This window comes from Lissotriton helveticus, chromosome 1_1 (genome assembly GCF_964261635.1).
Source record: "Lissotriton helveticus chromosome 1_1, aLisHel1.1, whole genome shotgun sequence".
Lineage (NCBI taxonomy): Eukaryota > Metazoa > Chordata > Amphibia > Caudata > Salamandridae > Lissotriton > Lissotriton helveticus.
The window spans coordinates 1,413,220,081-1,413,244,536 of NC_136057.1; the positions used below are offsets into that span (position 1 = coordinate 1,413,220,081).

General features: G+C 48.6%; 1 protein-coding gene across 5 annotated transcripts in view; it reads right to left on the bottom strand.

Annotated features, from left to right (window-relative positions):
• Positions 1–24,456, bottom strand: part of SMARCA4 (SWI/SNF related BAF chromatin remodeling complex subunit ATPase 4) — a 778,095-nt gene that overhangs the window by 520,215 nt on the left and 233,424 nt on the right. For all 5 annotated transcript variants that reach the window (XM_078684950.1, XM_078684957.1, XM_078684972.1 and 2 more), the window contains exon 23: positions 11,492–11,538. In XM_078684950.1, coding sequence (XP_078541076.1) covers positions 11,492–11,538 — 47 coding nt within the window. The remainder of the gene's footprint in view (positions 1–11,491; positions 11,539–24,456) is intronic.

The following is a 24,456-nucleotide window of genomic DNA, read 5'->3' on the forward strand; positions in this document are numbered from 1 at the left end:
AGAGATCACTGCGCTCGGCGCATCCGCTGATCGAGGCTGCCTCATGGGGGGTGACTAGGGCAGCGGCCAGGTGCGGTCGAGCCCCGGACTCACGGACGTGCCGGCAGCGCCATCCTGGGAGACAGCGGATGCAACAGCTCCATGTGCACTGTCCCTTCCGGGGCCTGACTGCGGCTTTGTGCCCCTCCCAGGAGACGGTAAGGGAGGTGGGGGCGCCTGTGTCTCACCGGGGCCACGGTGAGAGCAGCACCGGAACCGCGGGAGCAACTGCGAGAGCCCCTTGCAGTCTGCCCTGTCAGGGCGCTCTGTTGGCGCGATCCTCGTCGGAGGTGGGCCGCTTGAGCTTGGACGCCTGCCGGGGGACCGGGGGCCTGCGGACACACCGGCAGCGTGTTACTGGCCGAATTGGTGGGAAAGACTTTGCCTAGATTCCGACGGTCTGGTGGCCGAGGAGTGCATGCGGCGGCCCCGGGCTGCCGAGTGTGGAGTCGGCCCAGAGGTGCGGAAACGGGCCCGGGGATGCCGGCCTAGTGGCAACAGGTGCAGTGAGTGGCCGAGGGGCTGGTCCGGCGCCCCCCTTCCCGGGTCCACTGCTGCTGCTGACAGATCGCAGCGCTTGGCACGGTCGCTGGTGGCTCCTGAGGTGAGATCGGAGCGGCGACAGAGCGATTGAGCCCCACCTGCACGGTTGCGCCGGTGGCGCCATTTAGGGCGATCTGGCGGTTTGGATGGGGCGGCAGCGTCCTCCCACTTGAGCGTGTCTGGCGGGGTCCCTAAACAGCCGTGGAGGTGAGCGGCAGGAGGCGCACCAGGCCCCCCAGGGAGACGAGGGAGAGCAGAGACAGTACCGGGCTTTGAAGCTATGAGCAGTCAGCGTGATGGCCTGAGCAGGCAGGGCAGGTGGCCTATTGGACTCTGGGCCTTGTTGGTTTGTTGGACTGTGGGTGCGAGCCTGAGCGCCCGCGGCTGATCCACGGCAGGGTCAGCGGTGGCGTTGCGTAATACACTTCAGACGGACTGGGACACTATTTCGGAATAGCCTGTGGGGACCCCGGAGAGTCAGCAGGCAGGGGTCCAGACAGCGACTCCGTCCGCGGAGAACCCCTACTCGCCTTAACAAGAGAATTGTAACGGGGAGGCGGCGGAGGACGGAGGGTCGTGTGGGGCCCCCATGAGACAGCACAGTGGCAAGGCTCGCCCCAAGGTTTGACGGAGCAAAGTCAGACGGTGAAGCATGGCTGGAGCGAGAAAGAAGGGGGAGCGCACACTCACCGAAATGTTGGGCAAAGGTCAGCTCAAGGGAGACAGGGGGGCCTCTTCCCCGACGGTGGCACAGCCGCACAAAGTATCGAGGGATGGCGAGGTGCCGATCACAAAATCTTTTCTGGAGACTTTGTTCAACTCCCTGCGGGAAGATTTTCGGACACTAAAACAAGAGCTAGCCGGGGAGTTGCGGGAGCTGCATCGCGATGTCGACGGCCTGGGGGAGAGAGTGGAGGTCGACGAGGAGGCGACCAAACAAGGTCTGAAGAAGTGGAACAGCTTCAACAAGAGATCATCAAACTGAGGGATCAGCAAGTTGACTTACAAGCCCATGCAGAGGACCTAGAAAACAGATCCCGACTAAATAACATACATTGCCTGGTGGAGCTGCTTGGTTCGGCTATAGAGGAGTCTGGCGCCCGCGGCCGTCACCTACCCAGCCGGACATTGATGCATGGCACTCCTCGTCCTTTCGCTGCTGTCTCTTTATATCTTCCTCCGAGGACCTCCTCTCCCTCTCTCAGAATCCCTTTTCTTGTCCCCATCTTCCTTCTCACCCTCTCCTCTGATCCTGACCTGACATCTTGTTCCGTCCTTTGTCCGTTCCTTTCTACCTGCTCCTAATCATTCCCCACGTTTCCCTTCTCTTCACCCCCTTTTCCCTGACCCCTATTTTCCCTCGCTCCCATTGCACCTTAACATCTCCTTTTTTTGTAATGATCTAATCATTAGATGTATCTGTATAACCTTATTTTTCCTCTTCCTCGCAACGATCTTTCATGTAAATTTTGTAACGTTTGTAATATGCTAAATCCCTCATGTAACTTGTAACTGGTGTAATTCTATAATTTTGTGGAAACTTATGTAAAGACGTTGAGACGACATGGCCGATGCCCGGTGGAGCCGCTTGGTTCGGCTATAGAGGAGTCTGGCGCCCGCGGCCGTCACCTACCCAGCCGGACATTGGTGCATGGCACTCCTCGTTCTTTCGCTGCTGTCTCTTTATATCTTCTTCCGATGACCTCCTCTCCCAGAACCCCTTTTCTTGTCCCCATCTTCCTTCTCACCCTCTCCTCTGATCCTGACCTGCCGTCTTGTTCCGTCCTTTGTCAGTTCCTTTCTCCCTGCTCCCACTCATTCCCACGTTTCCCTTCTCCCTCTTTTCCCTTACCCCTATTTTCCCTCGCTCCCATTGCTCCTTAATATCTTCTGTTTTTGTAATAATCTAATCATTAGATGTATTTGTATAACCTTGTTTTTCCTCTTCCTCGCAACGATCTTTCATGTAAATTTTGTAACGTTTGTACTATGATAAATGCTAAATTCCTCATGTAAAGCGCTCTGATACCTTCGGGTCTAGCAGCGCTATATAAAACTCTTAAAAATAAATAAAATAACGGGCTACTTACAGGGCCTATTTTGGGACATTATTGGAGAAAAGGCCGACTTCGACATCAGGATCGACAGAGCACACAGGGTGGGCCTGGCACGTAGGGCGCTGGCGCCTCCCCCAGATATCCTAGCCTTTCTCCGAGACTTCACATTAAAAGAGTGGATCCTACCGGAGGCACAGCGGAAACAGCCCATCCATTACCTGGGAAAGCAGGAGGCTTTATTTCAGGACTTATCAGCTATCACCCTTCAGAAAAGAAAGGCATTTAAAGTGGCTACGCACTTCCTGCGCAGCAAGGGGGTCCCCTATTCCTGGGGGCACCCCTTTCGACTCATCTTCAAATGGAATTGCACCCTTCAGCAGCTGCGTTTGCTCCAGGATACCTGCGCCCTGCTGGGAATTGCACAGACGGAGGAGCCTCCCTTATCGGAGCCGTCCCAACAACTCGCCCGAGGGGGCTGGCAACGGATTCGGAGCAGGCGTTCTCTAAACTAAGACTTGAAGCCCAGCTCACACACTATTGCTCAGGAGAGGACCCTTGCTATCCAAGAAGTTGCCAAAGACACATCGCCGCCGGAGAACGACGATTGAGAATGGTAGGATCCTTTCACTTTAATGCGTAGCTGGTTCCGGAGGGAGGCGGGCGGGGGGGCCGTTGAGGTCGCCACAACTGTCCCTTCCACTTATAAACTTCACCGTGGGCCTGTTATGTTATGTTATGGGTGGTTTTGTAGCGCGCTCAATTACTCTGGAGTATCCTGGCGCGAAGACAGACGCGGAGAGGCAGAAACTACAGATAGCAGAGGCCTGTGGCACAGACAATCAGGCCGGGGACTATGATCAAGGGTTTGTGTGTTGGGGGTTTCCAGTTGGGGTTAGAGAGGGGGGCTGGGGCGTTGGGTAGGGCTAGGGAAGGGGGAGGGTAGGGCTAGGGAAGGGGGGAGGGGAGGGGCTGGGGACGGCGGGGGGGAGACAGTTGGGGCAGGGAGAGGGGGTCGGGGGGTTGGGGCGAGGGGGCAGGAACCGTTGTGTCATTTGGGGGGGCTCTTGTCAGGACATCTGGTGGCGACTGGGGACTTCGAGACTGTGCTGTCTTACCACACTCTGCTTCTGGGATGGATCCTACCGTGAAGATAGTTACCCTTAACGTGAAGGGACTTAACAATCCCATAAAGCGTAGAGCTATTCTGTCTTACCTCCAAAATTCTGGGGCTTCCATCGGTCTCATTCAGGAAACACACTTACTGTCTAAGGACTGGCATAGGATGCGATCCCGTGCCTTCCCTCACCAATACTACTCCTCTAACATGGATAAGTAAGCGGGGGGGGGTCGCCAAACTGGTAGCTTGACATTTTCGGGGCTCGGTGGGGGACAAGGTGGCGGAGATCAGGGGCAGACTGCTACCACATACTTTCACAGTGGGAGGCGTGTCCTTAGTTGTGGGGTCCCTATACGCTCCTAATGCAGGTCAGGAATCCTTTCTTAAGGGTGCAGTGTCGGATGTCTTCCTGAATCAGGATAAGCATATTCTCATTGGTGGGGACCTCAATCTTGTAATGGATGCGGATCAGGATAGATCAGGTCACCGATATGGCGCGACAGGGGCACTGTCACCTATGGGGAGGGCTTGGCTGGGCCGGAGAGGGCTTCTGGATGCTTGGCGAGAGGTCCACCCCAAGAGTACACAATATACATTCTACTCAAACATACACCACACGTATGCCAGGTTAGAACACCTTCTTTGCTCCTCGGAACTCTACTTGTTGGTGGACGAGGTGGAAATCGTCCCTACCACACTTTCGGATCAGGATGCTGTGACACTCTCCCTGTCTGTCCCTCGCACACGCACAACTAGGGGCAAATGGAGGTTACGAGAATCCCTACTTCACAGGGCAGGGGTACATCAACAGCTTAGTAAATGTATCTCTGATTACCTCTTTACCAATGATCAGCCCGACACACCCCTCCCTGCACTCTGGAGAGGGTCTGAAGGCGGTCGTGCGGGGAGAGCTGATATCGCTTTCCGCCGCAGAGAATAAGGAGCCAGCGGATCAAAGGGAATTGCTCACGGCCAAGGTCACGAAGCTTGAATGGGTTCATAGTCGCACAGGGGCCCCCAGCATCTGGCACCAATTGAAAGCTGCTAGGGCACAACTTGCGGGCCTGGACCTGGACCGTGCGGAATTTGTGGCCTTGCGGCTTAAGTACTCCTATTACATAGGGGGTAACAAAACAGGGCGCCTCCCGGCAAGCAAACTCAGAGCCCGCACCCAACAGGCTAAGATTGCTACCATCAAAAATGCCCGGGGTGTGACGGTGGAGACCGACGACTTGATTGCCGACTCCTTTAGGGAGTATTATGCATCCCTTTATAGCAGGGACCCAACCGTTGATAGGGCGGGCGAGGCCTACCTTAGCCAAGCGGCAACCATGGCCCTCAATCCCACGGGGGCAGCAGCCCTGGATGCGCCTATCAGGATCGAGCAGGTCATTGGAGCGATCTCTAGAGTTAAAACGCTGAAATCTCCGGGACCCGACGGCTTCTCAGCCGGTTTTTATAAATCATTCTGCCCGCTCATAGCGCCCATTTTAACTCGCCTCCTTAATTCATTTCGGTGACCGGGCTCCATCCCGCAGGACATGCTAGAAGCAGACATTATTGTGCTGCCCAAACCGGGGAAAGATGTGACCCAATGTTCCGCGTACAGACCTATCTCCCTACTCAACCTGGATCTAAAGCTATTCACGGGGGTTTTGGTTTCCAGATTGGGTCCGAAGCTGCCCGGCCTTATAGAGCCCGATCAATCTGGCTTTATCCCGAACCGTCAGTGTATTGACAACACCAAACGCCTCATGCACCTCATCGACAAAGCCCATTATAACAAGCTGGATGCTATGCTCCTCTCGGTCGACGCCGAGAAGGCATTCGACAGGGTGGACTGGGGGTTCTTAGACAAGGTGCTGACACACTTTGGCATCGGGGATCGCTTTAGGGCCTGGGTCGCGAGTTGCTATATTGCGCCGAGGGCATCGATCCGGGTGAATGACACGCAATCACGCCCATTTGACATCCAGAGAGGAACGAGACAGGGATAACCCGGACATCCGGGGGGGGGGGGGGGGGGGGGGTTTACGGGGAGCGCCATACGCTTAGTTTGTACGCGGACGATATTCTGGCTGCACTGGAGTCACCTAAGCAGTCCGTGCCCGCGTTCCTATGGGAGCTGGAGGCCTTTGGTGCAGTGTCGGGCTTTAAAGTTAATACGGGAAAGTACATGCTTCTACCCCTTGGGGGCAATGTTCCTAAGCCGGCGACCGTGCCCCCCGAATATGAAGCCCTTCGAATTTGCTCAGAAATCCCATATTTGGGAATTATCCTAACCTCATCCATGGAGAAGACGGTCTCTCTGAACTATTTGCGCATCACCTCTCAAGTGCAGGGTGATTTGCGCCGATGGCAGCAATACCCGCTGTCTTTATTAGGCCACATCGCGGCAATCAAATGTCCGTTTTGCCTAAAATCCTATATATATCTTCCAGACCGCTGCCGCGGATACGCAGGGATCTGTCTCATCGCACCCCGGATGAGGGAGGGCTGGGGATTCCCAACCTTCTACAATACTACCAAGCAGCTCAACTCCGATATTAGGTTGAGTGGAGCTGGACGTAATCGGAAAAGAGATGGCTCTTTCAAGACCGGGCAATGGCGCAGACTGCTCTTTGAAGGGTTACCTTCCTGAAACGTGCGGACAAGCCTACATATTTTAATAGGTCTCTTATCACTCGCACCGTTTTGAAGGTTTGGGACGCAGTCGCTTGTCGGGGGGCTTACTTTTTTCCCTCACCGATGGCACCACTGCTCGACAACCCAGACTTTGAACCTGGGTTGGACAGGTGGGCTTTCTCACAATGGCGCACCTCCCCGTGCCAATCAGCAGGCCACTTATTCGACCTCAAGGGGTTTATGCAGCTCTCAGACCTTCGGCAGTTCTATGACCTCCACGACCCGAGCAGAAACCAATATTTTCAGGTAAGACACTGGCTGATGCACCCGGAGGTGCGTCCACTGGGAAGCAGGAAACAAATAGTTTCTTACCTGTCGGTGTAGTTTTGCAGCTTGAAGATCTTTCTGGATTCACTATGCTGTACATTATTCCGCGGTCTTGTGGTTGGGTCCGGAATCGTAGTCTTTTCTTTTTTTTTCGTAGCCCAGGTGGGCGTCGACGTCCCACCTTTTGGTGTCCTTCCTGTGACGTCGGCATGCTTCCTGCGGAAGCTCCCACCCTTGGGCGCCATCTTCGGATTCTTTTTTTCCCGTTTGTGTTCTGTTTCCGAATTGTATGGCAATGTTTCAATATTTTGTTTTACCGGTTTTTCCTTCAAAAGTATTTTTAAGTCTTTTTCCTGTTTTTACCACCTCTTTCTCCAGCCTCATCTTTCTGGCGGATGTGGGTGGGTTCGCTAGTGAATCCAGAAAGATCTTCGAGCTGCAAAACTACACCGACAGGTAAGAAACTATTCGTTTTGCAGCGTGAATCTTTCTGGATTCACTATCCTGTGCATTGACTTTGTAGCGGTTTGTTATCATTGTGGCGGCTGGGTGGAAGATGAGCCTTGATTTTTTAATATGTATTGAAGCACCTTCTGTCCTACTTGTGCTTCTTTGTTCATTTGTATGTCCACACAGTAGTATTTTGTGAACGTGTGCAATGAAGCCCATGTTGCCGCCAGGCATATGTCCTGAATGGGAGTGTTAGCCAGGAAGGCTATTGTTGCTCCCTTTTTCCTGGTTGAATGGGCCTGTGGCCCCTCTGCTAGTTCTTGCCCAGCTTGTTTGTGGCAGAATTGTATTGCTTGTGCGATCCATTGTGCAATTGTCTCCTTAGTAACTGCTTTTCCCATGAAACTGTCTGCGAATGACACAAAATTGTTTTGCTTTCTGTGATCCTTAGTTCTCTCTATGTAGTGCATGACTGCACGTCTGGCGTCCAGAGTGTGCAGTGCCCTTTCTGCGTTTGGCGTTGATTTCTGGAAGAAACTAGGTATTTGAATAGTTTGGTAGATGTGGAACTTAGACACCACCTTTGGCATAAAGTGTGGGTCCGTTCTCAGCACCACCCTATCGTTGTGAATTTGTATGTAGGGTTCTTGTAGCGTTAACGCCTGTAGCTCGCTCACCCTGCGCAGCGAGGTGATTGCCACCAGGAAAGCTGTTTTCAAAGTTAGCATTTGTAGGGAGGCCTTATGGATCGCTTTAAAGGGCGCTTTCATGAGTTCAGTCAGTACTAGATTGAGGTTCCACGCTGGTGCTAGTAACCTCTTTGGCGGTGCGATCCTCTTTGCACCTTCCAAGAACCTTTTTACAATTTGTGAAGTAAAGAAGCTTTTGCCTGTCTCTCCTCTAATGTTAGCGACTATGGCTGCCAGGTGTACCCTTAGCGAGGATGAGCTCAGATTAGCCTCGAGCAGGTGCGTGAGGTATTTAAGCACTGTTGAGTCTCTTGTCATCTTGTTGTGCAGTTTTTCCTTTCTGCACCATAGTGTGAACCTCTTCCATTTGGCCACGGAGCACTTCTGCGTGCTAGGTCTTCTTGCCTCTCGAAGTACCTTCAGGGGGCTCTCAGGTAATTTAAGGTGTGCGAACTCTATGTCCTCAGGAGCCAGGCTGCCAGGCTGAGGCTTTCCGGCTCGGGATGTAACACCTCTCCGTTTTGCATAGAGAGTAGGTCTTTCCTTCTCCCAAATCTGTGTGGTGCCCTCTGTCTCATCTCCATAATCTGCGAGTACCAGGTCTGTCTGGCCCACTGTGGTGCGACCAGTATCAGGGTCATGTTGCTCGTTCTGCACTTGCTGAATACCTTGTTTATCAGGGGGATCGGCGGAAAAGCGTAAGCAAATGTCTTTGACCAGCTTATCCATAGGGCATTCCCCAGTGACCCTTCCCCTGGTTGCCTGGATGCGAAGTGCTGGCATTTTGCATTCTGGTGTGTTGCAAACAGGTCTATCGATGGTGTTCCCCACCTGTCGAACAGTCTCTTTGTCTCTTGGGCATTGAGCTCCCATTTGTGGGAAGCCGATGTCTGTCTGCTGAGCCAGTCCGCTTCCACGTTGACCTTCCCTGGTAAATGAATCGCCAGTAGATCTATTTTTAGTGGGATGGCCCCATCTCCATATTTCCTGCGCTAGTTCTGACAGCGGGGCTGATTGTGTTCCTCCCTGCTTGTTTATGTAGAACATCGCTGTTGTGTTGTCTGTCTGGATCAACACTGGTAGTACAGCTTCGATTGGAATGCCTTTAGTGCGAGGAAAACGGTCTTTAGTTCCAGGTAATTGATGTGTTTGACCGCATCCGCTGGTGTCCAGAGACCCCTCACTGAGTTTTTTCATGTGTGCTCCCCATCCCTTCTGGGATGCATCTGTGGTGATGGTCACAGTTGGTGTTGGTGGTGTTAGAGGTTTCCCTTTTGTTATGTATCCTTTGTTCCACCATGATATCTCCTTGTGCACTGCGTGCGTTACAACCACTAGGTCTTCCCAACAACATGTAGCTTGTGACCATTGGTCCTGTAGACACTCCTGGAGTGGTCTCATGTGGAGTCGTACATTCTGCACTATGTGTATGCATGAGGCCATCATGCCCATCATCTTGCTCGCCGCCCTCACTGTCAGAGCTCGCCCCAACTGTACCTACCTGACCCTGGGAGACCCTGAGTCTATGACCAGAACCTTTACTCTGCCAGTCAAGTACTTACCTAAAAGCAGATAACTCACTTTTCTTCCATAGGCTAACATTAACTGGTTTTCACTTGGAAATCTAAGTGTGGAGTTTTGGAACTTTAAAATATTCACCTAAAATCAGCCGAACAACTAATTCCGATTTACTCACCTGGTATCAGGAGAGCCCTCAGTGCTGCACCTTTAAGCCCAGCACAAACCCTGAAAGTAATTTTAACCGTACTTACCAGTAACCTGAATTTTCTTCCATAGGAAACCATTGACTGTTTTTCTGTGAAACTTCTTTTAAGTGTCGATTTTTGCAAACTACAAATATTCTTTAAAAATCGTACCTAGTACCAAAACGTAATTACTTACCTGTTTTAGATAGAGGCCCCAGTGCTGAACCTAGGAGTCCAGTACAGGATTACAAAAGTAACGTGAACATACTTTACCGGCAACTTTAATTTTCCTCCATAGGAAACCATTGACTGTTTTTCTAAGTGTCGATTTTTGCAAACTACAAATATTCTTTAAAAATCGTACTAATAACCAAAATGTAATTACTTACCTGTTTTAGATAGAGGTCCCAGTGCTCAACCTTGGAGTCCAGTACTGGATTACAAGAGTAAGGTGAACATACTTTACCTGCAAATTGAATTTCCTGCCATAGGATAACATTGGTAATTTCAACTGAAAAAGTTTTGAAGTGTCATCTTCAAAAAGTCTATTGCCTATTTGAAAGTATTTAACTAAAGTAACTCATCCTGAGAAAGTATATTTTGATACCTCATTGGTTCTAAAATAAAACAACTATATCTTTTGATACAAAACAATTGGCCTAGAGTTCAGTTCTTGAGTGTGTGAGACCATTTGCTGACTGAGTGTGTACAACAAATGCTTTACACTGTTCTCTGATATTACCTTACTGCTCGACCAAGCTACCACTTTAGAGAGTAAGGCTATATCTAACTTTAGCCTCTGCCAAACCTCTGGGGACTGGGGCCTCTATTCACACTGTACCTTACTTTGGTCCAGTATACACAGAGCCACTTTCCTACCCTGGCATGCCTCACAATCAGTGGAGTTGTGATCTTCCCCCAAACACCACATGCAAATGAAGTGAGGGTCCGTCGTAGACACAAGGCGTCCTCACGACGTGCAAGTCTTAAAACCCAAAGGCATTTCACACAGATAACCACAATAGTGAAAGAAAAATGGCCTAAACAGGCGCGGAACATAGACCGGATCCGCGTTGCACGCGGAAAAGGAAAAAAATTGACGTAGGCGCACCGGGGTGGGACTAATATGACCTCGCTGACGTCACGTGCGCGGACGACACCTGGGCAGAGTCGCGTGATGCTGTCCCCCCCAGCGCGCAGGGATGCTGTAGCAAAAAAGTTTTTAGATCCAGTCTCACGCCTGGGGATAATTCTACTTTAAGGAATCCGCGGCTAGTAGTCAATCAGATGGCCTGGTCACTTGGGGATCAATTGACCGGTTGTCTTATTTTGAGGAGAGAACAATGGCACAGGGGACCTGGTTAGCAGAGACCCAGTGCACTTCAGTCAAAGTTGCACCAACTACCAGGCAAAAAGGTGGGGGGATTACTGCAACAAAAACCCAGTTTCCTTCACAGACTAGTGTAGAAGACAAAATGAAAATTACAAACATATTTTAACAAGTTAAATTTTCAGCCCATTTTAAAAGTATTGCAAGGACCATGTGAAACAGGACTCTAACCTAGAAAGTGGGAAACAAAAATACTTGATCGTGAGTCCTTGTTTTACAGATAGACACTAGGCACATATGCTCAGCATTCCAAAGCATAAACATCCAGGTCTGGTAGGGCACATTTTTATGAGAACCACAAACTATGTAAATGGGTTCGATTTAGATGAATAGTTTCTACATTTGATATAGTGAAATTCTGAGATGAATTTGGCCTTTCTGGATATCTCTGCTCTACAGTCACACACAGCAGAAAAGGAAACACATTTTTACTGCGCTATGTAGCTACTTATGTGAAACCACACAGATGCCACTAACTCCTGTGGCTAAAAGAATCAAGGTATGGTTTAACTTTCACAGACAAACCTGTTATGCCAAAAAACACTTACCCCTGAACGATCCCCCCAGTAAAGCCCAGGTGCTCGGAGAATGATTCCTAGAACAGAAAAATGGTTAAAAATACCCATAATGGATTAGGGCTCAGTGTTGCAGAGCAAGAAATGTTCAACTTAAGTCTCAATAAAAACAAAGCTGAAAGTATGTGGCCAAAGGCAAAGCTGGATTTGTATATAGACTTTATTAAGCATAAGTTGATATGAAGGATTTATTGGTCTTCAGAAAATATAGCAAAGCTCAGCTCAGTAAATTCAAATATGGCTAGTCTAGTAGGTCTCACCTTTGAATTGCACGACCTGCCCATTGGCTTTGCCAATGTTTTTTTTAAATACTATTCCACATTATCTTGTTGACAACTTATTTTCACATTACTACTGTGAACGCATGGGTGTGTTTTCATTCCTAAAATTATTAAGACTAAAAAAAAGAATAATTTTCCACACTGGCAAAAGTAGCAAATGCAGAACAGCATTGGCAAAACAAAAAGATGTTGCGTATAAGTGTGTGTGTTACTAAATCTTTCCTAATTCGGTAGCAAAATGTCAGTCAATAAGAATTACATTTTTAAAAGACAGAAAAAACTGCAATAGAAAGAGGACAAACGAGTGAGAAGAACGGAGGGGGTCAGGTAGGGGTGGGGGTTGGGTTTCAAGTTACCTCTGACAAGAGGCAGGGGAGTGCGATTTAGGGCTTGAAAAGTAAAATTAAAAGAGGCAGGGAGGGGTGGAGGAAGCAGAAGATGAGAGGTGGGTGTCAGGTAACAGCAACATGAAAAGCATAGGGGCGAGGTTTGACAGGAGAAACAGCAAACTAAAGAAAGAACAAGAAAATGTGCTCTCATGAATGCTATTTGAAAAAGAAACAAGAATTGGCATAGCCAATAGGTTTCGCCTTTGGGACCTTATAAGTGTTTAGCCATGCATTGATGTTGTTGCATCAAGGATATTGTGCTACATAACTAAATACTCATAAGGTCCCAAAGGCGAGACCTATTGGCTATGCCGATGCTTGTTTTTAAAGCAACTGTACTAAATTTCACATTCACACATTTACTACTACAAAGCAAAGGTCCAATTCCAGTTTATTACCACAGTAAAGTAAAATTTACTCTAGCCATTGAACCACTGGCACAACAACTCAGAAAGAGCACATCTCAGGTAGAACATTGAAGATAAGGTATCCCTTTCTGATGATTATCTCCTCGTTTACTTGAGTAACCCTGAGATCTCCACGGCAATACAACAGTCTAAATATATTCGAGGACCACTCCAGCCTCAGAATAAATGTGAACAAGACTATTTCCCCTAAATCACACAGTAGGGGAGGGAAGGAGGCCTGACAGAGAGGATCATAATTTCTGAGAGATTCTTCACATACCTAGACATCGAAAATGGAAAAAATAAGGATTGGTTGCAAGAACCAAGAGTGTACAACCACTGCTAGACCACATGTGTAAAGGCACACTTCAGTGGTCTAGACCCCCAGTGTCAATATAGGGGAGAATTGCCTTCACTAAGATGACACTCCTATCTAAAATCATTGACATTCTTCAAAATGATCCCTTTTGCATACTACTGTCTTAATGTTAACTCAACAACTGTAAGTGTTTCTATGGCAGTGAGGGCCCATATCGTGGTTTTCCCTAATTGTTGTAAATCGATTTGAGAATGCGAGCTGGGTATGGCAGACTTAACACTGTACTACAGAGCAGCACATTTGCTTATCAATGACCGGATATCCAGCCCAACAACTGTCCCAGTTGACAAGTAGAAATCTGGGTCCTGGGGAACAAACCTCTTCTGAACTATATAGACTCCCAACTCACCAAGAGACTCCCTCAATACACCTCGCCCCCAAAATGGCTCGATTGAATACAGATCTCATGCACTTTGAAAAAATCCTGCTACATCTGTGCCTTGTTGTTAGGATAAGGGGCATTGCCCAGAATTACGAGAAAGAAGGGGAGCGTAGACATATCCTTTACCCTGTAAAAGACTGCATAAAAGGTGCGTGGATGCCTTATGATGGCTGGCAGGCATGTACAGATGATGGTGCATAACAAGAGATGAACTACTAGTTTCAACGAGTTTGATGCTGAACACTCTTATAAAACACTGTGGGAGAGCTGCACGCAAGATTGCTCATAAGAAACTAAAGATGTGCAGTGTGGTGGGGAGGAACTGAGATAAGCGCGGGGTGGCATCAATAGATAACTAACCCTAAACTTCATGAGGAAGTGCACACAACAGGCATCATGAAACTTCCATGTTGGCATGTGCAATTAAAGGCAATGTCAACCAGCTAGAAGGGAATCATCGATGTGGTTTAAGCAGAGCATAACTCCTAACAACCAGCAATGATTTTTGATACATTCTCTCTAAGTCTCTTTCCTTGTTAAAGTTTCCTGTCATTCATTTAGAAATAAACATTTAGAAGCTGTTATCCTATTTTCAAGCAGGATATATGGGGTGGGGTTTAATAAGAAATACCTAATGTACTGTAGAAAGCAGCCAGCTTTTCTATCATCAGACACCCTCAACCAATGAGGGCTTTTGTGATTGTCCACGGGAAGCGTTAGCATAGTGGAGGGTCCCTCCGTGATGGCTATATAGTCACATAAAGCTCAATCCTGCCCTTCAAAGGACTGCCTCTTTCTTGAGATTATGTTGTACAAAACTGCGAGATGTTTTAATCTCTTATGTGCTGAAACATATTTTAAAACTGCCAAATACCTTTGGCATGTCAACCGCATATATATTTACAGGAGATAGCAAAAGAACATAATATGACCCTTCTCTCAAAACCCCTGGCAATCATCAGAACTTATGCAGACGCTTCTCTGTAAATTTCCAGCATCAGCCACAGCCAGATCCTTTAACTGCCATCTGTCCTCTACAACTTCATATTACCGACGAGCACCTTTAATCCTACGATTCCTACCCAAGAGGGCTCTCACCATGTGCACTACCGTGGATCCACTTATTTTTTTATTTATTTATTGTCAATCCATGATAATTCCATACAAATATAAATCACAGTGTAGAAAAGCCTATAGTTGATATCCATACAATAATACATCATCATAAATAATGCTTGACAATCATTAAAAGTTCATAGAGGGTTGATAAATATTCAATCTTTCATGTCACTGGACCCCATTTTTCCATACCCAGGTTTCGTTTTCTCGGACCTTTAAGAGCATATAAACTATATTCTAGATCAAAAATAGTAAAAAATCTAGCTCTCCACAACTTGAAGGTCGGAGCGTCCTTCTGCAACCACATAGATGCAATACATAATCTGGCTATGGCAGTGGCTAGAAAAATTAGATACCTAAATTTTAATGCTAACTGCCCACTTCTTACATTCTCGTCTATCCCCAGGAGCATATAGGACGTTATTTTAACCAATACCCCAGTTATTTCGGAGAGAAATGTATCAAGATGCATCAAAAAAATACTCAATTGACCACATGCATAGAATCTATGAACTATATCCGCATCATCCCCACCACAGCGAAAACATTTCCCATCATTTACCCCTCCCCACTTCAGCATTTTGGCAGGGGTATGGTCAAGATTAAACATTGTCTTACAATGCAGAGATAGTAAGTTAGCAGACATACATAGTTTCCTTGCTAAGACTAAGTCAATAGTGTGTTCCACTTGAGTGCCCTGGCACCCTAACCCAATTATCCCATTTAAGATTGTGTGAATTCAAATCATCCGTCTGAGTATCTAACAGTAGGTTATATAGCATGCTTATACAGGCTTTGTTCCTGATAGCTTCAACAAGGGGATTTGGCTCTATCCTTCTTCACCCCTTTATTTCTCCTCCTGTCTATAGTTCTATCCCAAAATATAGAGGGTAATAGCCCTGTTGCAGACATTGAAGTGTAAAAGGAGATTTTTTTCGAAATGATATAGTTTTTGAACGGCCTTATAAGCCGAGTTTAACACCTTAAATCTAGTTTTTTTTAATAACTGAACTCCAGCATCACAAATAAACGGCTTTTGGTGTCTGTATCTAAAAGCATCTGATAAATAGATGGAGATTCTGCCATATTGAATAACTCTTCACCGGTTAATATTTTGCAAAATACAGGCATAGTAATATAACGTAAAATCAGGGACTGCCCATCCACCGTTCTCATGAGGTAGTGTCGTAAACCGCATTGCTCTGCGTGGCTTCCCTTGAGCCCACAAAAATGTGGCACAGATTGATTGAAGTAACTGTAGTTGAGTGTGATTAATTTCTAGCGGAACAGATCTGTAAAAATAATAAAACCCTAGGAAAAATCAGTATTTTAAGAACATTACAGCACCCCACCAATGAAAGAGGCAGGCATTAACAGCGATCTAATTGCTGCCTCACTGCCCTTACAATAAATATACCCTCAATTGACCTCCACTAATGTTTTTAGACATGTCCTCACCTTGACACCTAAATATGATACCTCCTTCATGAGCCTTGAGTCGTTATTACAATCCTGATTCAAACACAGAATCTGTGTTTTGGACACGTTGAGTTTGTAACCGGAGGCTATGCAAATTCAGATGCTAAATGTTTTATCTCGAGCATAGCGGCAAGATGGTTTGGTGTTACAACCTGTGAGAAAGTGGCTCTATATATACTGGACTAGAAGGAAGTACAGTGTGTATAGAGTCCACCAACCCCAGAGGTATAACAGAGGTTAAAGTCAGAACTGACCTTATTCTCCAAAGTGGTAGCTTGGTCGAGAGTAAGGCAGTACCAGAGGACAGTGTAAAGCATTTGATATACACACTCAGTCAGCAAAAGGTTTCACACACTCAAGGACTGAACTCCAGGCCAATTGTTTGTATATCCAAAGATATAGTTGTTTTATTTTTAGAGCCAACAGTTATAAAAATATACTTTTCTCGAGGTGAGTATTCTCATGTAATTACTTAGCAAGGAAGCAATAAAGGTTGTGCACACAATAGTTACAGTATAAGCAGTAAACAACACAGTTCTGAACCACACTCTAGCATTGAACTCAATGGGTTTTCATTGATAAGTACAGTTGATTACTTTACGGATTACTTTGGTAGTCCCAGGACTAGATCTAAGATTCAGTCCGGGGGTCTAAACTGAAACCAGATTAGCAAAAACGTGAAAGTTACTGTGCAGAATTTTCAGGAATATAAAGCTGTTTTAAAAGTTCACACTTAGAAACTTTTCAAGGTAAATCTGACCATGTTATTCAAAGGGAGGAAATTCAGGTTGCAGGTAAAGTACGATCGCGTTACTTTTGTAACCGAGCACTAGTCTCCTAGGGCCAGCACTGGGGGCTTAACTCAAAAAAGGTAAGTAATTGCGTTTCAGTATTTTGTACAATTTTTAAAGAATATTTGCAGTTTTCAAAAGAAGACACTCAGAAGAAATTTCATAGAAAAGCAGATAATGGGTTCCTATGGAGAAAAATACAGGTTACTAGTAAACTCGATAGGGATTACTTTTGCGGTCCAGTACTGGGCTGAAAGGTACAGTACTGGCTTCTCCCCTGGTCACAGGTGAATATTTTCGGATTCGGACTTTGGCTGATTTTATAGGAATATTTTCAATTTTCAAAACTTCACACTTAGAAAATGTTCGAGTCAAAATGGGTCAATGTTATACAATGGCAGGTAAGTGAATTACCGGCCTCCAGGTGAGTACTTGGTTGGTGAAGGTAAGGTTCTGGGCACAGACTCAGGGGTCCCCCAAGTTCAGGTAGGTACAGTTAGTACACCCTCAGCGGCACAGGGGTCGCCGGGTGCAGAGGTAGTTAGGCCCGATGTTAGTCCATGAGAGGCAGGGGGCTTTCGGTTGGTGGCTGCTGGCTAGCAGGCCATGCAGCTGTGGGAGCTGGGCTCCTGGTCACTTACTCAGGGCAAGGGGGGAAGTAGATTAGGACAGAGAGGTCACAGTCAGCGGCACTCGGGCGGCTGGGTGCAGGGTGCTTTTGAGTCATCGGGCGCTCAATGTTATCCAATGAGGATCTTGAAAAAGGGAAACAGACTGCAGGCTCGGGGACGGAGACTCTACAGGGGCGACCAGCACTTCGAGAGGTAAGTTGGGATCTTGGAGCACAGGTAAGTACCCCAAAGGGAGGCACAGGGGGCTGGAGGGCGCCGGGGTGTCGGGAAAGCTTACCCTCGGCTGGTCGCCGTTGGTTGGGGCCCCTGGTTCGGGGTCTGCAGGCGTCGGCGGGTTCGTCGAGGAGGGTCATTGGGCACTGGACTTTGGGTCCCAGTCGCCCGGGGGACGTCCTCGTGGTCTTGGTTCAGGTTGGCCCGGCCCGGGCTCGGCTGGTGCAGAGTGGGCTGGTCCGGAGCTTCCTGGCTGGCACCAGGTGGGTGGTTGCAGCAGAGCCTCTGCTGTAGGGAGTCCCAATCTTCGAGAGGGTCAAGGCAGGCAGGTGTTCTGGGTGTCCCAAGGTTGCTGTCCGCGGAGGTCGCCGGGATTAGGCAGGAGCAGGGTCCAGGATCAACAGGTCAGTAGGGCTGGGGCCAGCTCAGTTGTTGTTGTCCTGTTAGCAGCTGTGCGGCGGGTCTTCTTCTTGATCTTCTTTCTTCTTGTTGGTATCGGCATCTGAGGAACGAAGGTTCAGGGAGCCCCTAAATACTAAATTTAGGGGCATTACAGGTAGGGCAAGGGCAGGGACCAATGGGGACACCCACTAACCTGCTCCTCTCCTGTGGGAGGGGGGCAGGAGCCTAGCTGGGATTGGGCAGGGCTCCGCATCTACAAGATGGCCGGAGCCCGGGGTCATGCTTCACCGCGCCTCCTCCACCTGAGAGGTGGAGTTGGCAAAGGTTGGCACACCCTCCTTCCTGACGTAGTTTTTCCCGCCAGTCTTCCCGCCAGAGTGGGGGTATAACGATGGGGGGCCAGTTGTTGGGTACAGCAAATGGTCTGGAGAAGCTCTCAGAGGCGGTATGCCTTTGAAGCTTCCCCCTGTCCATGCTGGGGGAGGAGACATAGCACCTCGCCCAGGATGTGCATTGGTGCAGGCCCAGGAGAGCGGGGGGCTCTCCACCCAGGGGTCCAGCAACATGTCTGTTGTGTGGCAGCCTCTGCAGCTACTCAGCCCAGACAGGGATTGTAGGTTCGGGTTTTAGAGGGTATCTCTAAGATGCCCTCTCGTGCATTTTACATTAAATCCCACACTGGCATCAGTGCGGGTTTAATGTGCTGAGAAGTTTGGTACCAAACTTGTCAGTCTTTAGTGAAGCCATTATGGTGCTGTGGAGTTCGTAAATCACAACCTCCCAGCATCATATACTCTTAAATGGCAACACTGCACTTACAATGCCCAGGAATGGCCCTGGGTACTGTAGGGGCACAGGGCCCATGCACCTGTACCCTCACCTCTGGCGTAGGGCACCCAGCTAGAGGGGTGACTGTAGTAAACCAGGGCAGTGGGTTCTGTGGGCATGGCACACAGGGATGTGTGCCATGTCGACTCTAGTTTTAGTTCTGTACCTAGGCACTCAGCCTGCAAAGGCTGTGTGTGGGTGTCGGGGTACAGGGCCCCTGAGGGTGGCACAATAAGTTCTGCAGCCCTCAGGGGTCTTCTCTGGTCGCCATGCCCTGGGTACCTAGGGTACCATTTACTAGGGGCTGACAGGTGGCCAGAGATGCCAATTGGGTATTTTGTTTCAGCATAGCTTTTCTTTGTAGGGAAGGAACACAGGCCCTGGGTACCCGATTGGCAGGGACCCAGGGCACAATCAGTCAAAGTACATCAGCAGTTCAGAAATAAGTGGGGGCATACCAAGGCAAGAAAGATGGCACTTTCTCACACAACCCCCCCAAACAAAAGGTGATGAGACTAACCTTGCCCTGGGGAGTCTTCATTGTCTAAGTGGAAGGAACTGGAAAGTCCATCTGCATTGGCATGGGTAGTATCTGGTCGGTGTTCCACTTCAAAGTCCATACCCTGTAGGGAGATGGACCATCTCAGTAGGTTTGGATTTTCCCCTTTCATCTGCATTAGTAATCTGAGAGGTCTGTGGTCAGTTTGAACCAGGAAGTGAGTCCCAAACAGGTAGGGCCTCAACTTCTTTAGGGACCAAACCACAGCAAAGGCCTCCCTCTCAATGGCACTCCAACGCTGCTCTCTGGGGAGTAGCCTCCTGCTTATAAAAGCAACAGGTTGGTCTTGGCCTTCCTCATTGATCTGGGAGAGGACTGCTCCTATCCCTAGCACTGAGGCATCAGTCTGCACTATGAACTGCTCGGAGTAGTCTGGTGCTTATAGAATGGATGCTGAGCACATTGCTTCTTTCAGTGTGTCAAAAGACTTTTGGGAGCTAATAGTCCAGTTCACTTTCTTGGGCATTTTATTGGAGGTGAGTTCTGTGAGGGTAGTCACAATAGACCCATATCCCTTCACAAACTTTCTGTAATATCCAGTCAAGCCAAGGAATGCCCTGACTTGAGTCTGGGTGGTTGGAGCTGCCCAGTCCAGGATGCTCTGGATGTTGGCCTGTAAGGGTTGGACCTGGCCTCCACCAACAAGGTGGCCGAAGTACACCACAGTGCCCTGCCCTATCTGGCATTTGGATGCCTTGATAGTCCGTCCTGCAGATTGCAGGGCTTGCAGAACCTTTCCAAGGTGGATCAGTGATCCTGCCAGGTGGAGCTAAAGACAGCATTATCATCAAGAAAAACTGCACTGAAGGATTCCATCCCACTCAGGACTTGGTTCACCAACCTCTGGAAGGAGGCAGGGGCATTCTTTAACCCAAAAGGCATCACAGTAAACCGATAGTGCGCATCAGGGGTGGAGAATGCTGTTTTCTCTTTGGCTCCTGGGGCCATGACAATTTGCCAGTACCCTGCAGTCAAGTCAGAGGTGCTTGGAAATGTGGCTGCCCCTAGTTTGTCTATCAACTCATCTGCTCTTGGAATGGGGTGAGCATCTGTCTTGGTGACAGAGTTGAGCCCTCTATAGTCCACAGAGAACCTCATTTCTCTCTTTCCACCCTGTTGATGAGTTTTGGGGACTAGAACCACTGGGCTGGCCTAGGGGCTCTCAGAGGGTTCAATCACCCCTAGCTCCAGCATCTTGCTGACTTTAGCTTTGATGCTTTCCTTGACTTGGTCTGATTGTCGATCGATTTTGTTTTTGACAGGGTTACTGTCACCAGTGTCCACATCATGGGTACACCAGCTGGTCAGACCAGGGGTCAAGGAAAAGATGCTAGCAAACTGCTGCAAGACTTGCTTGCAGTCAGCCTGCTGTTGGGGAGTGAGGGTGTCTGAAAAGACTACTCCATCCACTGACCCATCTTTTGGGCTGGTAGAGAGGAGATCAGGGAGAGGTTCACTCTCTGCTTCCTGTTCCTAATCAGTCACCATCAGCATGGTGAGGTCAGCCCTTTCATGGTAGAGCTTGAGGCGGTTCACATGGATAACCCTTTTGGGTGTCCTGCTGGTGCCCAGGTCCACTAAGTAAGTGACCTCGCTCTTTTTCTCCAGGATAGGGTAAGCTTGGAGAGCCCTTGGTGCCACTGGCTCCAAAACCCACACCGGTTCCCAGGTTGAAATTCAACCATGGCAGCTTTCTGGTCATACCAGTGCTTCTGTAGCTCCTGGCTGGCCTCAAGATTTTTGGATGCCTTATCCATGTACTCAGCCATTCTGGACCGTAGGCCAAGCACATAGTCCACAATGTCCTGTTTGGGTTCTTGGAGAGGCCTCTCCCAACCCTCCTTTACAAGACAAAGTGGTCCCCTTACAGGATGACCAAACAGAAGTTCAAAGGGTGAAAACCCCACTCCCTTCTGTGGCACTTCCCTATAAGCGAAAAGCAGGCATGGCAACAGGACATCCCATCTCCTTTTGAGTTTTTTCAGGGAGCCCCATGATCATACCTTTCAATGTCTTGTTGAACCTTTCAACAAGACCATTGGTTTGTGGGTGGTATGGGGTAGTGAACTTGTACTGCACCCCACACTCCCACATGTGTTTCAGGTAAGCAGACATGAAGTTGGTACCTCTGTCTGAAACCACCCACTTAGGAAACCCTACCCTGGTGAAGACACCTAGGAGGGCCCTGGCTACTGCAGGAGCTGTAGTCACCCTAAGGGGAATTGCCTCCTGGTACCTAGTAGCATGATCCACTAATACTAGAATGAATTTGTTCCCTGAGGCTGTGGGAGGTTCCAGTGGACCCACAATGTCCACACCTACCCTTTCAAATGGCACCCCCACCACAGGCAGTGGTATCAGAGGGGCCTTTGGCTTGCCACCTGTCTTGCCACTGGCCTGACAGGTAACACAGGAGCTCACAAACTCCTTCACTTTGTGGTTCATCTGGGGGCCAGTAAAAGTGGCTAACCAATCTTTCCCAAGTTTTGGTTTGCCCCAGGTGTCCAGCTAGGGGGATGTCATGAGCCAAAGTTAGAAGGAACTCCCTGTACTTCTGTGGCACTACCACTCTCCAGGTAGCTCCAGGATTGGGGTTTCTTGCGCCTCAGCATACAGTAATCCCTCTTCCCAATAAGCTCTGTGGGTAGTGATGCTGGCACCTGTATCCCTCAGGGCTTCTACTCTGGTTCCACTGATGGAGGGGTATTGCATATATTTGTTACAGTTGGTTGGCCACCCAGCCACACTGGCAACCTCCATATTCCCCAAGCAGACTAGACTAGCTTGAGTGTATTCCCAGATTTGCTCTGGGCACTCCTCTGACCCATCTGTAGATTTACTGTCCCTGGAGTAGCTGGAATGGGTGCCTTAGGGGCTTTGTTGTAGGGGCAGTTCTTGTCTACAGTTAAATGTCCAAACTTCTTACAGTTGTTACAATAGGCCTTGTTAGGATCAAAGTTTCTTCCCCTATAGGGTTGAGGCACATAGGGAGTAGATTGGGACCCACCCTCCTGAACAGGTTTTTTGGGGCCCTTTGGAAGACTCCGACTTTTTATCTTGGGGATTCTCACCACCTTTCCCCTGGGGAGGTTTTGTGACCACCTTCTTTTGGTCACCCCCAGTGGCTGTCCTCGTCACCCTAGTCTTGACCCAGTGGTCTGCCTTCTTTCCCAATTCTAGGGGAGAAATGAGACCTAGGTCTACCATATGCTGATGTAACTTTTCATTTGTGCAATTACTCAAAATGTGTTCCTTCATAAACAAATTATACATTCCAGTAAAGTCATGCACATTGTGTCCAGTTAACCAACCATTCAGTGTCTTTACTGAGTAGTCTACAAAATCTATCCAGGATTGGGTCCGGGTTTTGTGAGCCCCCCTGAACCTAATTCTGTACTCCTCAGTAGTGAGTCCAAATCCCTCAATCAGAGTCTTCTTCATGAGGTCATAGGACCCTGAATCTGGCCCAGAGAGGGTCAGAAGCCTGTCTCTGCATTTACCAGAGAACAGTTCCCACAGGAGTACCCCCCAGAGAGGTTTCTTTAGCTGTCTGATATCACAAACCTTCCTCAAATTTAGGAGCAATTCCTTTGGGGATTTTAGGATCATAAGATTGATCTCTATCCTTGTTATTGGTATTGCTGCCACCAGAGATGGGGGTTAGGCCCATCTCTTTTTTTTCTTTTTCTAGAGCCAGGAGCCTGGTCTCTAGGTCTAATCTCTTGGCCAACTTTGCTATAAAGTTGTCCTCTGCACTGGGGTTTCCCCCAATAGGATCTCTGGGGCCCAGTCCACCTATGTGGTTCCTAGGCTCCCAAATGTTGACTATTGGAATCAAGGGAACAGAGACCCCTTCTTCCCTAAGGATGGGGGGGGGCATTATCCTCCCCCTCTTCCCTCTCTTCTTCCTCTGTCTGGGTATCACCCTGCTCAGAGGGGTGGTCTTTTGCATACTGGGAGAGTGTGGCAGGAGCCTAGCTGGGATTGGCAGGGCTCCCCATCTGCAAGATGGCCGGAGCCCGGGGTCGTGCTTCACCTCGCCTCCTCCACCTGAGGGGTGGAGTTGCCAAAGGTTGGCACACCCTCCTTCCTGACGTAGTTTTTCCCGCCAGTCTTCCCGCCAGAGTGGGGGTCAGGACGGTTGGGGGCTGGTTGCTGGGTACAGCAAATAGTCTGGAGACTCTCACAGAGGTGGTGTGCCTTTGAAGCTTCCCCCTGCCCATCCTGGGGGAGGAGACCTAGCACCTCGCCCAGGATGTGCATTGTTGCAGGCCCAGGAGAGCGGAGGCTCCCCTACCCAGGGGTCCAGCAACATGTCTGCTGTGTGGCAGCCTCTGCTGACACTCAGTCAGACGTGGATTGTAGGTTAGGTTTTCAGGGGGGCATCTCTAAGATGCCCTCTGGTGCATTTTACATTAAATCTCACACTGGCATCAGTGTGGGTTTAATGTGCTGAGAAGTTTGGTACCAAACTTGTCAGACTTCAGTGTAGCCATTATGGAACTGTGGAGTTCGTAATGACAACCTCCCAGTACCATATACTCTTAATGGTATCACTGCACTTACAGTGCCCAGTAATGGTTGTGAGAAGTTGGCCTGATATATGATGCTCACTAGTTCTAGTGATCACCTTGTATCAGTCCAAACAACCCTTATGGTGATTGGTTGTAAGTCAACCTTTTAGACCAGCTATCCTAATGGTAGCATGGACAAAGCAGTCTTAGGCTAAACTCTTTTGGCATGTGAAGCCAGCTGTTTTACCACAATATAACCCCTTGAATACCAGATGAAAGGACACCACACAGGTTGTTATGAAAATAAACAGTCTATTTATTAATAAAAACACCTCTGAACTCTTTATGAGGTCAGAGGGCTAAGCACATGACAATCTCTTACAAAAAATACGACAAGTTGCACAAAATTACAATGGTGCCCTAGGGGCACGACAAACCAAATACTAAGTAAGTGGAATGTGAGAGTCGATAAAAGGAATGGAGCTGTCCAGAGGCTGTAGGATCGATGGGACCACGCTATACTAACTTCAGGTAAGTAATAGGAGGCCAACGGAACGCGTGTG